The sequence below is a fragment of the Scomber scombrus genome, chromosome 3, assembly GCF_963691925.1.
Source record: "Scomber scombrus chromosome 3, fScoSco1.1, whole genome shotgun sequence".
Taxonomy (NCBI): domain Eukaryota; kingdom Metazoa; phylum Chordata; class Actinopteri; order Scombriformes; family Scombridae; genus Scomber; species Scomber scombrus.
In genome coordinates this window covers 33597268-33615423 of record NC_084972.1, presented here as the reverse complement: position 1 = coordinate 33615423, position 18156 = coordinate 33597268, and the positions used below count along the sequence as shown (strand labels likewise).

Below are 18156 nucleotides of genomic sequence, written 5' to 3'. Positions count from 1 at the left end.
GCTAGCCATGTGCAATGCCCAGTTTCCTTCACGTGATGCCCTCACAAGGTTTAGTACAACCTCCACCATGTCAATATATGACATCCAGAAGCGGGCCAGTGGACCTTGCTGAGACCTGAGATGCTGCATGAATTCACAGAAGTACTGATGGACCTTTCTGAAAACTGTACGGTCAAGTGATTCTTCTACAGTGGTTGATGATACACCCTCAGAAAAGACACTCAAGACTAGGGGCCGGATATCTAGGAGATCGTGGGCATCAGGATGGTTCTCTGTGAGCCACTGGGGAAACTGATTCCAGACTAGCCTCAGGAGGGCTTCATACATGATTTTGTGGAATCTCAGAGATCTATTGTACTTATGGCCATCCAAAACACCACTGACAGATCCCTCAGCCACAGCTCCAGATTCAATGCATATGTCCCTTAGGCCTGCAGCCTGGAAGCGCTTCCCAATCACACCCAATAACATACAGATAGTGTGAAAGACTCCAAGTCTTGGCACAATGTTGGGAAACATTGCTCACAGAATTTCTATAACTTTACAGTAGAGAGCCTGATCAAAGGCAACTGATGTGTAAGGAAGTCATGATGTTTTTACTTTGAAGGAGAATCTCATGAACAGTTGCCATCTGGGTGGCCGGGGCATTGATGGTTGGCAGATAGCTGACAACACTGGGAATAACATCAACAGAGTTTGATGCTAAGATGTTGTAACCTGTCCAGCTAGGGACACTGTGATTTATGGCAGAGTGCAGTCTGCATACCAACCATAAGAAGTTCTTCTTCAAAGCATCAGCACAGATATCTGTCTTGACCTCAACATAGGATCTAGTTGGAGGACCACACCTAGTTCCCACAGCATACACTGGCAGAGCTGGCAAAGATACAGAGACAGTGCTGTTGGGCACATCATAAGCTGGTCTAGGCAGTTCAGGACCGAACATCCGAGGCTGCACTGCTATACCATTGACCCTATGGGATGTTCCAACAAAAATAATCGAAAACATTTTCTGCCATCGTTGCATTCTGTTTTTATTCACTTTTTGTTTTTATTTATACATTACAAGCTCATTATTTATACATTTTATTTCTGACTGGCTATTATTATATGTTTAAACTGCTTAAACCGCAATGATAACTTTTAAGGTGACCTCATCCAATATATACATGTCAAGTTTGAACATTTCTCCAAATTAGCGCCTATTTTAGTAAATGAAGCCTCATTTGTATATTTAGCCATTACTTTTGAGAAAACCTGCTATACAAGCAATACTTGTCTTAATTTATGTGATAAACTGGGAAAGATTTGTGGTTATGTATAAAAGTTTTCTTATTTACCAGAGTCGCCCGAGAACAAGGCATTCATTTTTTAATGTAAATTCCATGAAATTGGGGACCTGATATAAATTATATTTGGTGGATATGTATTAAGGACCCTTTGAACTATCTAAAAATGCTTAAAATGCTGAATAACAACTTTCTCTAAAAAATATTTACCTCAGACTTCAACAAATTAGCATAGGGGTAATAGTACATTACATGTTTCTGTCTTTGAAAACGCCATGTCTGATATAACACTGAAAATCACCCCCTCCGAATCAGATAATATGGGTAAATGATACATTTTCTGAATCCTTAGGGTCATGCCAGTATTTCAGTGTTTGGATTTTGTTTCTCTGATGCTCCCTGGTGCCACAGGATTAAAAGACAAAAGATGACTTAGGCGGAAATGGCAGGAAAATGTGTGTGATTAAAAGTTTGAAGAGCTCCAGGGTTGGCTGTACTTATCCAAAATGTTCACAAAAGGATTTAAATGAAAGCCCAGAGTCTCCCCTTTAAAATGATACCAAACATAACAAAATAAAATATTCCAATATGTCCAATATAGATTTTCAGCTGTCAGTGTTCTGCTTGATTTATACGCATTATTTTTCTCAACCTTAGTTTACATTATGTGTGATAACTCAAAACAGCTACTCTTGTCAGATGGCCATCATACATCATTGAAAAGCTGAGATTCCAGGCTTTCAGAAAAGGTATGGTAGCCTTTGCCACTTTTTCGGTAACGGTTTCCATATTTTGAGGCCCTGGCTCACGGACTAACTGTCCGACTTCCCCAACTGGTCTTATTTTGACTTCATCTCTGTTATGGAGCAAAAACCCCTAATATGACATACTGAAGTTAAAATAGGTGTAGCTCCTGAATAGGGCTGGGCAACTTATCGAAAAATAATGGAAACCGACATTTAGAAACTCTATCTTATATATATATATATATCTTTAAGGAATTTGAAAACTTCGTCTCCAGTGATCATTTTAACCCAAACCATGATCTTTACATAGTTCTGATCAAGTAAACTAGACATTAAACACAGCGTCACACCTTAAAACATCATTATCTTCACTTCCTAAAGGAGGAAAAGATGGAAGGAAGGAAGAGAAGACTGGAAAGAAAGAAAGGACAGATGGAAGGAAGGAAGGAAGAGAAGACACAAAGGAAAGATGGAAGGAAGAAAGGAGTGAAAGACAGATGGAAGGAAGAGAAGACAGGAAAGAAAGAAAGAAAGAAAGAAAGAAAGAAAGAAAGAAAGAAAGAAAGAAAGAAAGAAAGAAAGAAAGAAAGAAAGGACAGATGGAAGGAAGGAAGAGAAGACACGAAGGAAAGATGGAAGGAAGAAAAGAGTGAAAGAAAGAAAGAAAGAAAGAAAGGAAAGATGGAAGGAAAAGAACACAGGAAGGAAAGTGGGGCGGATTGGTCTCCTCGGCGGGCCGGTTCTGGCCCACGGGCCTCATGTTTGACCCCCTTGCATCATTATTTTCACTCCCTAAAGATCCTCATGTGTGAGGGCAGCAGGGTAAAATACAAAACAAAAGAAACTGTGAAAATACATAATTGTTCATCAAGGGAGGAAATAATCGATCATTAATCGTAATCGAGGTTAAAAGTTCAATTAATCGTGCCGTAATCGCCCAGCCCTACTCCTGAATCACAGTGACTATCAGTATGAATAAGGTCATGCTAGCTAGAGAATAAACTGCACAAACTTTATTGTCAAATTGTCAGAAACACTCGAGGTGATACTGAAACAGAGCAGCAGGTCTTCTGCTCAGGAATTAAAACAAAAAAAAAGCCTGAATAACTGCCAGTGGTTTTGCCTTTAAAGGTTGAGGACAGTACAGGACTGTGAGCAGAGTACCAGTAAATACATATCTCATATTTAAAGGAGATGACACACTGTTTGACAATTCTGCAGTGTTTCGGCCCACTCCAAGGGGGTTTTGCATTGCGCTCCCTGTTTTTAGCTCAGCATGCTGCTGGCTAATCCAGGGAGCATCTTAGAGTGGAGCCTTCAACGCCAAGTAAAACTGTATTACCATTTGTTGCAATAAATGGTTTAATCTATGATGAGAGTGTTCCTGACTGAAGTGAATTTTATAAGCCAGTTAAAGGCAGTTAACATTGAATTATCTGAGCTGTATTTAGTGAAATGTGAAAATACAGTATCTATCAGGGTTGGCTGAGATATTATATGCAGCTTTTATATTGAGGGAACAGAAATGCATTACTGTGAAGTTGCTTTAATTACGTTAATTGCAATAAAAGAGTTCATTTTCAGCTTAAATACAAAATGACTTGTAATACAATCTGATTACTGAGTTCAGTGTTTGGCTCAAAGTATGCTTTACAGACTGTATGTTGTGTATTTTGGAGATGGATTACACATGTATAGTGCTCATACATCTCTTAGAGGAGCTCCTCAGGCTTTACGAGGCTCTTTTCAAACTTTCAAGCTTTAGGTTACTTTTGATTTGTTGGCTCTCGCCTTATTGGATCAAGACTCAAAGATATGAAGAAAAACTGGAACATAAAACCCTGAAAATAAATGTTACAAAGGTCTCTGATGACATTTAAGTATTCATCATTAGTCCATGTAAGGCACTGTTTGCCAGACTCATCAGTAGCCACACACACACACACACACACACACACACACACACACACACACACACACACACACACACACACACAAACACAAACAGGATATTTCCCACAGCAGGATTTCTGAGTTTATGAGCTTCCCTGTGAGCATTGTGACATTACATTTGTGTGTGTGTGTGTGTGTGTGTGTGTGTGTGTGTGTGTGTGTGTGTGTGTGTGTGTGTGTGTGTGTGTGTGTGTGTGTGTGTGTGTGTGTGTGTGTGTGTGTGTGTGTGTGTGTGTGTGTGTGTCTATCTTAAATTCGTTTACCTGATTGGATGTATTTCTGTCTCTATGAGTAGAAATGTGTCCACATGAGCTGATTTGTGTGTGTTTGTCTCCTACATGTGGTTTTACTACGTTACATGTTATATAAATGTTCTCATACAGTCACTTTATTAAACACATCTGTCCAATCTCATTCAATCCTACACAGCAGCTCTGCCATGAATAATACTTTTACAAAGCTTTTAAATTGTCAGTTTCTGTTGAGACAGAGGTGATAATTCTACTTTATGTTGGACTGAAATATGTTTCTAATACATGTACTCATGTGTTTAATGGGGTGGACAAAATATTAGAAACATCTTTAACCCTCCTGTTGTATTCGAGTCAAGGAAGGAAGGAAGAGAGGAAGAAGGAAGGAAAGGAGGGAGGAAGGAAAGGAGGGAGGGAGGAAGAAGGAAGGAAAGGAGGGAGGGAGGAAGGATGGAAGGGAGGAAGAAGGAAGGAAAGGAGGAAGGGAGGAAGGAAAGGAGGGAGGGAGGAAGGAAGGAAGGAAGGAAGGAAAGGAGGAAGAAGGAAGGAAAGGAGGGAGGAAAGAAGGAAGGAAGGAAGGTAGGAGGGAGGGAGAAAGGAATGGAGGAAGGAAAGGAAGGAAGGAAGGAGGGAGAAAGGAAAAGAGGAAGGGATGAAAGAAAGAACAGTCAAAACAGACGGGGTCAATTTGACCTGGGAGGACGACACAAAGGTTAAAAGTAACACAGTCCAGTACAAGTGCACAAGTCCTCCTGGTTCTGTGTCTTTATTCTGGTTCTGATCATGTTCAGGAAATGTTGAGAAACCTTTTTATTCATGTCCTTGTTCACATTATTCTAACAGTATCCAGGTTTCGCTATGTCCTGTACCAACAAAGAAACCAGGATCAGCTGTTTATAAGCCACAGTATCTTGGTTTCTACTGCAGTGCTCCTGGTTGGCATTTAAGGAATTATCTATGTTTCTAAAACCAGGATAAGGTGATAACGTGTGAAAGACATAACCAGGATACTAGTCAGGATGTAACAGAACTCCAGAATTATCACCTTCCTGACTGTGTCAACAAAAGCTGACAAATCATAAGTCAGAGGTAGGATTCATGGCAGAGCTGTGGTATTTGACTGCAGTAGATTGTGAACAGTGAGTGTATGCAGTGTTGTTTTTTCACTGTAACCCAGCAGCTGTGTGAAGTAGTTGTGACCAAATCTCATAAATCCTCTCTGATGCTGCGTGTAGGTGGAAACTTTCATCCCAGAGTTCACAAGTTATGACACTCTTGATGCATTTAAAGGAGTTTGGCGCCATTTGTTTAGGCTTGCTGTTAAATATGACAGAAAGATACACAATAGAAAAATCTTTCAACATTTTTAACCAGGAAACAAAAGCACCGTTTATTTTTTGACACAGTTTTCTCACACCAAGCATATCATGCTCCTAACATGCCAAATCATAATTATGACCTCACTCAGTCCTGTTCGGCGGTTGTAACAGTTATACTGACGTTTGCACGCAGCGTGATGGAGTGCAGGAATGGAAACCTGCAGGCCATCCGTGAACTCATTAAAATCTCATCTTCCACGTCTCCTGTTCTTCAAAGAAAAAAATATTTTCCTCAGTTTCACTCACATTTTAAAGTTCAGGTGATTTACTTTGTTTCCCCCTTGACACACAACACATGATATTAAAGGAAACATGGCTGCAGTACTGGACCTGCACCAGTCCACATCATTAGTTTCAATGTTATTAAAATCAAGACATACAGTAATTCCTTCCATGTAATTATGGGTAATGAACTTTGCATTCATGTTACAGCTTTGTTTAAGTATTTATCCAACAAAGAGAGCTCCCAGCTAAGGCAAAAAGTCAAGTTTCATTATTGTTTTTGGGCACTACACATCCGTTTAATTTATTTTTCCAAAGGGAACTCACTCTGTCTTGATTACCTTGATAACTGAAGGGTTTTAGGATAGACGATACCATATGTGATACAAGAAATTGTGTGCTTTTATGTGTTTTCTGTGTTCTTTTGTAAAACATCACAACCTCCATAAACTCAATAAATAGATAATACTGTAAGTACTGTGTGTGCACCAGTCTTCAATTTTGACATATCAGTAAATGTTCCTCTCTGTATTTTCCAGATGATGGAAAGGTGGTGAAGGCAGTCTCTGTGATCAAAGACAACTGGGACACTGAGGAAATCATACTGGAGGAGCTGACTGTCTTCCAGGTGAGACACAGCTGTCAATAAAGCTTTCTGACTGAATGATAAGAGGATTTTGACAATTGCTTTGGATGCAAAACAGTGTGAAATGTGACTGTTTTTACCAGAGGAGTACTGAAATATCCTACTGGAGTAAAAGTACTGTTGCCTGATTGAAATTGAATTGAAGTAAATGTAAAAAGTAGCTGTTTCTATACCTCCTTTAGTGGGTAGATCAGGGTAAAGCAGGCGATATGACCAAAATCTCATATCTCAATAACGACACTTATCCCGATATGATATAACACATTTTACTTATAAAATAAATAGTTGGTCCGTGATCGTACAAATGTAACAAACTACTTTACTTAAGTTTATTCAAGCTTTATTTAAACTCAAGGATACACTGAGCCGTACAAGTAGCTAAACAAACTTTTAATTTGTTACTTCCACTTTGGTTTCTGCTTCTCATTTTTCTCAACGGGCTGCACTTTATAGCACTTATTGATATTTCCTGCTAACATAAGATACAGTCAGACCAGATAAGGCAAGATATGATACGATGCAATGCGATGCGATACAGTATGATTAGACAAGACAAGACAAAATACGATAAAAAAATATACGATAAGATACGATACGATATGATACGATAAGATAAAATAATATACAATAAGATACAAAAAGATACAATAAGATACAAAAAGATACAATAAGATAATATACGATATGATAAGATACGATACAATATGATACGATAAGATAATCTTTTATTAGTCCCACGATGGGAACATTTAATTGAATGAAAAGAATAAAGAACAATAAATAATAAGTAAGTACAAAAGCAGGTGACCCACACCTGGTTTTATCACCAGAATCATTGACAACACCTGAGAAATAACTCCTGAGTTTAATTCCCTCCGCTCACATTATATCACAGATCATTTAATTCTTGCTGCAGAGCCAAACACGCACACACGTCCTGTAGTTAATCTGGACTTTTATGGCTAAAATCACAGACCTTGTTTTCCACTGCCCATCTGCTGGCCCCTGTGCCATGTGATGTCCTGCATGAGACCTCGCATGTTGTTTCCAATGGAACATATTTGTCTGGAATAACTCTGCTAAACACAAAAACAGAAAGCAGGGCACATATTTCCCAAGGTCTTCTCTGTAAATAAGCTGCTGAAGAAGAAGACATGAAGGGAAGACTGGAGGGGAAGAGAGGAGAACAGAAAAGGCAAAAAAACAAAAAAAAAGAAAACAGGAGGAAATACTGTAGAGGAAGACAAAAATGTGAAAAGGGGAGCAGAGGGAGATAAATAAGGTCAAGAATAAAGAGAAAAATGAGATGAGGAAGTTAAGCCTGAGGAGAATTAAAGTAGAGTGCAGGTGAAGGGAAGGAAGAAAGAAAAAAAGACCAAAAACATGCCAAAACAGCCACAAACAAACAGGAAACCAGATGAACATTTGTCTGTTTACTTATAACAGGAACTAACCCATTTCCACCAGCTTCACACACACAACAGGGACAGGGTTAAACCAGCTGACTGCCACAAGCATATGATGAACAGCCATGTTTACATTACTGTTAGAGGCAGAAGAGGCTGGTTCGCTTTCTGATTGGTCGGTCAGTGAGGGGATATACGATAGCCACATCACTTTAAAAAATACTCCTGCTCTCCCTTCACTATAGTCTGAGCCTCCTTTATCTCTCCCTCTCCCTCCTCCATCAGCCCGAACTCTCCGGCTCACAGTGCTCAGGGGTCATCGACTCCCTTTGTGAAAAGCTGAAACGAGTCAGCGAGCTGGAAAAATAGAAAAATTGAGGAGTGTAATTTAGCCGTCTGAAGAGGAAAATAGACTTATTAGAGCTCTAATCTCAGTAGCTGCCCTGACCTCAAAGCCGGCAGCAGCGTTTAATGAATCTCCGAGGCATTCCTGTGCATCCTCCGCAAGGATGAAATATGAGTTTTGTTAAAGAGCGACGCTGAAGGACGACTCGCTTCCTCACATTATTCTGCTGGTGTCGGCTTGTCGGCAAACAGTCGACACAGTTTGGTGTTTGCAGATTGTTTGTTTGACTTCCTTCCTTGATTCAACTGAAGCTGTTTGCAATATCAAAACCACGTCACACATAATAATGATAAGGCATTTTATTTATAGACGCCTTTCAAAGCACTCTAGGACATCCTACAAACACAGATTAAAAAACAATGAAAAAAAAGTGATATAGTTTAGCTCCGTCTTCTATTCGTCCTGTATATCACATCGATTGCCTCGATCATTATAGAGATGTATAAATGTGAGATGCTGCGAGTATCTAAATAAATCCATTTGTCTTTTGATCCCACAGAGTCCGTCTCCAATCCTGTCCATGGAGCTGTCAACAAAGAGAGTAGGTCTATCTGTCTGTTTCTCTGTATGTCTTTTAGTGTCTGTCTGTGTATTTATGTTATTTAATCAGAGTAGAGCACAAACAATACTACATTTAATGAGAAATTAATACTCAATTTTATTGGTAAACTGGTTTATTTAACATAATTCTTGTGTTTCATTGTAACAGTAACTATGAACTTACTCTGTCATTTAAGAAAATAACCAACATGGCAAACTCAGGTTTCATTTATTAGATTTTTATTCAATATGTTGTATTTTAAAAACATTAAGTTGATCCTTTTTTGCATTGATTTAATTAATTGTGGTCCAGTTTTCAGACGGAGATTAAGACTAGTCCTAGACTAAAGACGGGATTCTGTGAAAATATCTTTAAATGTCATTTTCACAGTACATGAGCAAGAAGCCTCTTAAAACTTAAAACTGCTAACTAAACATAAATAATTAGAGAGTTTTTAAAAAAGAGGTTAAAGATGGTCAAGGTACAATATTTTACATAAAAATCAGCCATAAAAACGAATTTTCAGTTGTTAAAGTAAAAAATGGGACAAATTGTGTTAAAGCTACATTTTCTTGTGGAGACACTTTGACAGATGAGAAAGGCGTTGATATTTTTTCTTTTCTGTACATCTGTGCTCCAAAGCCAAAGACTGAACCTCCAGACACTGACTTATCCTTCATCATCTCCGTCTCTCTGTAACAGTAGTAGGAGGAGTGGTGGATCTACAGACACATAATGACTCTCTTGTTCTCTTGATGCTTCTTCAGCAACAGCTGTACGTGTCCAGCGAGGTCGGCGTGGCCCAGCTGGGCCTCCAGAGGTGTGAGTTATATGGGGCTGACTGCGCTGGGTGCTGCCTGGCCAGAGACCCCTACTGCTCCTGGGATGGACAGACCTGCTCCAGATACTTCGCCAGCAGCAAGAGGTAGAGACAGAGGGCGGGAAGGAGGGAGGGAAGGAGGGGAGACAAGGTGGAACATGAGTTATAGTTTTAATCTACAGAGGATTACTGACAGAGACTTTGTCAGGAACAGTGCTCATATAAGAAACTGATATCTGTAGCTGATATTTTCCCACCCATGTCAGCCAATACAGATGTGCATTTTTTTAAATCTTCAAGTTCAAAGGCAAAGACAGGTTATGCTTTTAGACATGCTTATTGTTCTGTTTTTTTAGGTCATGCTAGCAGCAACGCGCTATGGATACCAGTTTGGTTTCTGTAGCACTTCAGTCCAGATAGAAATATCTCAACAAATATTAGATGCATTTCCATGAATGTTTGTGCAGATAAATAAGCTCAATGTATATTTTCATATGTGATCAACTTATATTAAATACGTTGAGGTTAACTGACCATAAACATGAGCCATACTGTAGTTCTTTGAATACAGTTAAAAGTTCACATTTTTATTTATGAAACTTGAATTGTTACCAGTATACTATATATTTACCAGTATTGCTTTATAAGCAGTTACAGCCACAATAAAAACCTGTGACCAGCAGCATATAGAGAGTATATCTGAGTACAAATTAGCCAAAAAGGCATAACCTGATCTAATGAAGGAAAAGCCGTGAAAACTGGACTACCAGGCCCCCATCCTCAAAAAATAACAAAAATAAACAAAAGAAAAACACAAAAGAAAGTCTCAGTTGGTCAGAGCTGAATGCCAGGAGGAAGAGAGACCAGCTCATATAGGGGAGAGTAGAGGAGAGGGTTAGGGTCCACCCGTCAGTCAGCCAGCTCTTCAAGAGAAACACCTGAAAGTAGAAAAGGAGAAACAAAAATAGGGAGGGTGAACGTGTAACATGCAAGCTAATGTCAACTTATACTGAGAGTCTGCTGATACTGTTGACCAATGGTTCCTTTAGAGTCTACAGCCATTGAAACCTGAGCAGGCCAACATCCTGAGTGGAGAGGGTAGTGGAAAAATGATTGTTTCAGGAGTCAAAAGGATAATCATCTCATTAAGTGTATAATTCCCTTGAGAATTACAGTGATTCCTATTCTGAAATGAAAAAGTAGTTAAAACAAGACAACAATTAAAATAGTCTTCAAGTATTTCAAGAATGAGAGAGAGAGAAGGATGAAGAAGGAAATGAGCAGAGAGTGAAAGCATTAATATCCTCTTCTACTAGTCTGCTCATAGAAGATGAGAGACCTGCTGATGACGGAAATGAAAGGAAGAGTGACAGTTGAGAAGGAAATGAGAGGGGAAAAGAGAGCATCAGTTATGTTACAGACTAAAGAACATAAAGCAAGAAAAGGAGGGAAGCAGCAGGGTCAGAAAAGGGAGAAAGGTCGAACTAGAAGCAGGAGAAGACATGACAACACTCTTTACCATGGCTGGAATAATATTCTGTATTTTCACAGCCTGTTTTTGCTCCGTGTTTCCTCATTTATAACAATCACAGCAGCTTCATATTTTCACCTCTGAGCCCAGAAACAACAGCCAGGAGGAGGATTTAATGCTGTTATATTATCTGCTGCTGTTTAACACTTTTTAAGCATGTTGTCGTACTGATTTGAATTGCTTTTATCTCTCCTTTTTTTTCTATTCTTGCCTTTTTCCTACATTGAATTGTTTTTTTACTCAACTTGTTTTTCTCTTCTAAAACCTATTTTACTATTTTACAATTTGCTATTTGCATATTACTTAGATTCATAGTCTGTTCTTAAAATGGAATAAAGTGGTTAGATAAAACAATGAGATCATACACAGCAGGTAGTTTGCAATAAGAGGTTTAATGATAGTTGGATAAATGGATTAGTGAAGCATTTTAACAAGTTTCCTGCTACGTATGTAAAACAGCAGACATGTTCTAAACTGTGTGTGTCTGTGTGTATTTGTGTGTGTGTGTGTGTGTGTGTGTGTGTGTGTGTGTGTGTGTGTGTGTGTGTGTGTGTGTGTGTGTGTGTTTCAGGCGGGCACGGAGACAGGATATAAAGTACGGAGACCCCTGGAGTCAGTGCCCAATCACAGATGACGGTAAGGATTTCCTCCGTCTGACATGAAGAAACTGTCTCTGCTTTAAATATTTTCCCATCATCAGTTACATAACAGACGACTAGTGTGGTTCGTATCTACTTTGAGACTTAGAGGATTTCCACTTACACTTAAACCCTATGATTGACTGAGTATGTTGAAGCGCTGTAGCGGGTGGGGGGGTGGGGGTTGGTGAGACATCACAGAGGGACAGCTTTATGGTTGGTGGCTCCAGAAGAGATCTGCATAAATCCCCCGACTGTGTTTCATCATGTGTGATAAACAACACATGATTTTATGAACTTAATACACACTCAGGATTAAACTTAATGTCTAAATAACATATATATGATATGGGGATGTATTATTTAACAAAAGCTATGTGAGTTCATTATTTAATCTAAAGTATTAAAGGTGTGTCTTACCTGCTTTACCGTTATCATTCATACTTTATTTTTTGCGAACTGGTCCTTTACTGTTGCTGAACTACTATACTGCACTAAATTATACAGTACCGCCCCTAAAATATAAAGTGTAATAGAGTTATGGTGTATATGAGTATATGAGTAAAGGGTATGTAAAAATGTATTCTTTACTCTTTCATTAAAACCTTAAAGTCTCGTCCCATTGGATGAATTTAAACGTTTGATTATGAACTTTTTAAGAGACATCTGGTGTTTCTGATGTGCTTGTGTGACTGGGTGCGTTTTGTTATGTGTTTTATCTCTGATTTAATTCTCCTTCTGTACTTCGATCTCTCTTGCAAAACAGATCTTTAACAATGAGACTACCTATAATAATAATAATATGCAATACACTTGACTTATAAACCCCTTTTAAAAGTCACTCTGAGACATTTTTCATGGATAAATGAATTGATAAAAATAAGCTATAGTCTATAACGAGAACACAGCAGCATTAAAGACAAAGTGTAAGAATAGAAAATAAATGCAGTAAAATTAAATAAAGGTTTTGTGCTGTATATAAAATACTATTACTATTCTAATCTGTAGGCAGGAGTAGGGCGCACTCTAGGGGATGTACTGTGTAACTGCAGTTTCCTCTACTACACAGTAAATAAGTGGTCATTTTTATTACAAATGAGGAAAATAAAATAATAATTAGTATACAATAGAATAAATGTTCACATTAATGTTTCTATGAAATGCTCACATTAATGTTTCTATGAAATGCTCACTTTTGTTTCCAGCTGTGATGCACAGTATAAAGAGAATCAGATATGATAAATACTATCCGATCATCCCTACTTTTTTCTTGTAAGATTCATGTGTAAATTCAGTGTATTAAATATCTTGAAGATTTTGCTCTCTTTTTCTCACTTTTTGTCTGTCTCTGTACAGCATTTCACATAAAACGTCTCGGGATGTGGTGTTACGACCCTCTGGAACAGCTTGTTACAAAGAGGGCCAAACATAATAAATAATGAGAGAGTCAAGAATTGCAAAGGAATTAACCAATTTGTTAACAAAATAAACCAACAACTTCCAACCAAAACTGATGGGCCGGCCAAACTGAACAAAATGAAGAGAAGACACCCAGACCAGACCACAAAAGGCTCTTCCCCTAACCTAAAATTGACATAAAAACTCAACCTATCAGAAGTTAAGCTGTGAAAATAATACTACCAGACCCATCAAACAAACAAACTGAAAAACTAACAGACAAAGAACTAACATATAGCACAAATACACAGACTGCTGCTGCCAAGGCTGGGGAGTAGAAGAGAGACTGAGCCAGTTTCTCCCCCTCTATGTAGGTCCTCTTAACATCAGGAATCAGGGCCACATGGGAAGAAACACACGTTACAACCCAGCTCGCAGGGCGAAGCAACATAAAACCAGATGTTAAGGTTGATATAATAATTATTTATTAGCCAAAATTTGACAAAATTATAATAATTATAAAACTTGCCCTTGGCCAGTATCTTAATAAAAGTCACAAACACACTAACAAGAAGCACAGCACCTCCACTAAGCTCTCTTTTCAACAAAGTCAAACAATGGCGAGAGGCGAACTGGCCACTCTGATCCAGTCTCGCCGACTGACAGGCTGACAAATCATTTATAGGGCCCTATCTTGGACAGCGGATGGCGGGCGCGACGCATGTGTCTTTGTTAGTTTCAGACTGACGCAGTTGTCATTTTCTCTTCCTGAGCCCCCGTTGTCTAAATTGCAAATGCACTTGCACCGGTCTGTGTGCCCATGGGTTTGTTGGTCTCAATGAGGTGTGGTCAGGCACATTGGTGGAATGTTGCTATTTTAAGGCAGAGGAAAGCGGTTGCGCCACTGACCAAAGAAAACCCAGGTCTAAAGTTATTGTAGGGGCGCATTATTAAGATTTTAATAGCCGGGTGCACAATGGGGGGTCAACACCTTGGAGAAGGTTAACATGATTAAAATAGTTTTTGAACAATATTTAACACATATTCTTGAGATGACATTGAACAGGTTTCCATACTTTCAACAATTAAAACCCTGCTGAGTTTACCTGTTACTCAATGACTGAACAAAACCATTTAAAGAGAACCAAAACTATAATTAAAAGATAAACAAACACAAATAAAGCACCACAATGTCTGTGTGGTGTGCAGCTGCATACACAGTGACCTGACGGAGCAGACATGAGTTGTTGGTGTGCTATAGATCATTAAAATAGGACTCATAAACTCAGCACTGATTGCTGGGTTGGGATTGGAGTTGAACATGCCGCACCAATCAGGAACAACACTAGAACCGGGAAGTTCTAGTGGTGTAACTGAGAGGGAAGGAAAACTTGAAAAGCACAAAACACATGCACGCACACATACACGCACATGCAGGGCCGTGGCAACACAACTTATAAAGGGCATGTCATGCTATACAAATCCTATCCAGCAGGGGGCACTTTGGAAGAAGGAAAACACCCTGAACTCAATGTACTAAATATATATTTCTGTTATTTGCACTGTTTCAGATTCAGAGTCTGTTGAGGTGAAGTCAGTGTACGGTGTGGAGGGGAACTCCACCTTCCTGGAGTGCGTGCCTCGGTCAACGCAGGCCCAGCTCAGGTGGACGGTAAAGCCCAACAAGGACAACCAGCAGCAAGCTCTCAGCAGAGAGGTGAGTCACATGCCTTAATATGCAAGTGTTGGTGATACTGTATACTTGTCTGTGACTGACACGGCCCTGGCATCATGTTTGGTACTTGGTCTCCAGTCCAGCTATAATTTAGTCCTCCCTTCGTGTATATTGTTCTATGTCGTCAATTCTTGTCAATGTTTGTTGTATTGTTTATTTTCTTATTTGTATTGATATTTGTTATGTTAAGAATACACATACATACTTTACACATTTGGATACCTGTGTGTATGTGTTTTCTTCATACTATCAGTGTGCAGTTGGTGTTTTGTGTGCTCATTCGAATTACTGTTTGTGTGACTGTATTGACACAAAAACATTATTTTTTAACAACTTTGAAGAGTTTTGCAAGAATTGTTTGTCTTTGCAAGAGATGTATAATGATTTGCTGGTTTGGAATAAGGTTTATTGGTAAGTGTGTAGAGTTCTGCAAAAATAACCAAGAGTTTCAAAGATGGTGCCTAAGCAGTCAGAAGAAACTTAACACTTGAGCATCAACCTCTAATCATTTCCTGTCCCCTTCTCTCTGGTTCCCAGCTCCCTCAGAGCAACGACGACCGCTCCCTTCACATGAAGCGAGGGTTGCTGATTCAACGCCTGGAGCTGGCAGACGTAGGCATCTACACCTGCACCAGCCACGAGCACTCCTACAGTCAGGTCCTGGCCCGATACCGCATCCACATCATCCCCAACCACAGCCTCCATCCAGCCCGCTACCAGCAGAACCCTCACAACCCCAACCAGCCCAGCCCTGTGATCATCGGGAAGATTAACCCAGCAGCGGTGGGGGTCGCTGGGTTTCACAGCCAGGTGGGGACCCCTAATGCACCACCTCCACTGCCGGGACATAGGAACTCGTGGCTCTCCCAGAATCCTCAGTTTTCTCTGAAGAGCTACAAAGACTTACAGCTGGTGGGCGGCAACGGTATGAGCGTGGACGAGTACTGCGAGCATCTGTGGTACCGTGAGAAACGCAGACAGCAGAAACTCCGCACTCTGAAGCTGAAACAGGAAAGCAGGAAAGCTCGAGTGAGGAGGAACAACCCGCCTGAGATTCCCCTCTAGTCACCAGGAGACCACAGAGACTGACAACAGATCCTGTACATGCAGCAGACAAAGAAAGAAAGAAATAATGCCGGCTGGTAGTTTGATGCCACCTCTATGCCTTTAAAGACTGACAGAGAGTTAGTATATCCTCATCCTAAATATATTGACCTTTAGACATTTCAAAAATGGAAATGGCAATGTATAAAAACTTTTGTTTCGGAATTTATATGATTAGCAACGTTCATTATTGTTTGGGACATAGTTGGCTCCAAAAAGATATTTACACATTCAGACCAGCCGAATCACAAATGTTCAAAGTATTATTGGTTTGTGACACATTTAACCATGCATATATCTTATTGTTTTTGCTGACAGGTTACAAGACAACATACTTGTGATGCTGATGTCTGATTATATTTCGGTTAACGTAACATCAGCTTAATTAGTTTTCATTACAAGATACTGTTTGTTTTGACTTAAAGTTAAATCTTAGCATTAAGTTTTGCTGTTAAATAGCCTGCTGGCTTATCAGCGGGGCACCAGAGCCAAAAAACTGTTGAAGTTTTAAGTTACTATTTGTAGTGATAGGCAGACTTTTCATTTTTATTATATTAATTCAACAATATCCGCACCACAGTTTTCTTTTTCCAGTACGTCCTCTACACACTGGCAACAGACAACTGAAACTGCAGGAAACAGAATCGTAAATACACGGAAAGTTTGAGGTGAACATGTATCAGGATCTCACACACATACAATACAGACTGAAATATATATATATGGTATAAGTGAACAACAGAACACTAAACAAAAGAAGTGTTTGCCTTATTTACTGCCCCACATTTATCTGTTAACAAAAAACATGTTTTCCATAACTATTTATGTTTGTTTTGCAATCAAGGCTTCATACATACCTAATAGATTGAATAAAGGCCTCTGTGGAAACGCACACATAAAATGGACCTTGCTCAAATGATATATTATGTATTAATTCTGCCATGTAACTAAATATTATTATTATTATTATTCACATCAATGTATATTAAAGAACTCTATTTTTGATAGTTTTCTTTCTTTGTATACTAGACTTTAGGACATTTTCTATATGTTTTTATAAACTTGTGTGTTCCTCATGAGCAAAATGAACTTCTTTTTTTTTTTTTTTTTTTTTTAAACTTCACTAATCTAATAAGCTTTGAGATCAAGAACTGAGTCATGGATTTGTGTTATACTGTATGTGAATAAGCCACAAAAATGATAACCTACATGTAAAATAAAAGGAATACAAACATTCAAGGGTTTTGACTTTTTTGTGCAATGTGAGTCACTCACACCGCACCTCTGAAAGATGTCCCAGAAATCTTTTTTTATTTTTTATTAAATTGAACATGACTGGTTTGACATAGAAGCATCTTCAGTGTGTGACTCATCATTTGACTCATTTTGAAAAATTAGTCCAAAGACAGAATAACACAATTAGGCAGTATCATAAGAGGCGACTACTATTTACATGACCATCTGAAAAAGGATGCTTTGTGTTTGAAATGGAACACAGAATGTCACCAAGTGAACAATATATTTTGCAATATATCCTCGTGGCCTCTCTCCCTGCTATCTCTGACCTTTTAGTATTGAACGAGATGGTATGCAGGAAATCATGTTGGCTGAGTCAGTGTTTTCTTTTAAGTCTCTTCTTAAAACATACTTTTATCATAAAGCTTTTTCTGATTCTACTTGAGATTTTCTTTTCTTTGAAATGTCTTTTATTTCCTTTTTTTCCCTCTTTTTTTTCCTTTTAAAATGTATCTCATTTTTATTTTACACTAAATTGTTTATCATACACTGAAGTTTTTTGTGAAGCACTTTCTAACATGGATTTTGAAAATGCCATAAAAATACAGATGATTATTATCAGTATTAGTAGTAGTAGTATCCATCGATCATTCTTTATTTATATAGCACCTTACAGGCTAGTGTAGTTCAAAGTGCTTTACAGTAGATTGACAAGCAGATAATAAGAGAACGAGTGACAACATAAAGAAAAGGAATAAAAAACGATGAGAGAACAAAAGCAAAGAACAAATTAAAAGACAAAAACCGAGAGCAATGCAGACGAGAAAATCCAGATGAGTAAAATGTTTAGAAAAT

General features: G+C 38.7%; 1 protein-coding gene across 1 annotated transcript in view; it reads left to right on the top strand.

Moving 5' to 3' along the window:
- The window catches only part of si:dkey-49n23.1 (semaphorin-3D), a gene marked incomplete in the record, with an annotated part of 32987 nt that extends 15695 nt beyond the window's left edge, over positions 1-17292 (top strand). Inside the window, 6 exon segments of the mRNA XM_062416347.1 lie at positions 6380-6468; positions 8798-8839; positions 9607-9764; positions 11762-11826; positions 14798-14943; positions 15499-17292. Coding sequence (XP_062272331.1) covers positions 6380-6468; positions 8798-8839; positions 9607-9764; positions 11762-11826; positions 14798-14943; positions 15499-16026 — 1028 coding nt within the window.
- Between the last annotated feature and the right edge of the window lie 864 nt (positions 17293-18156).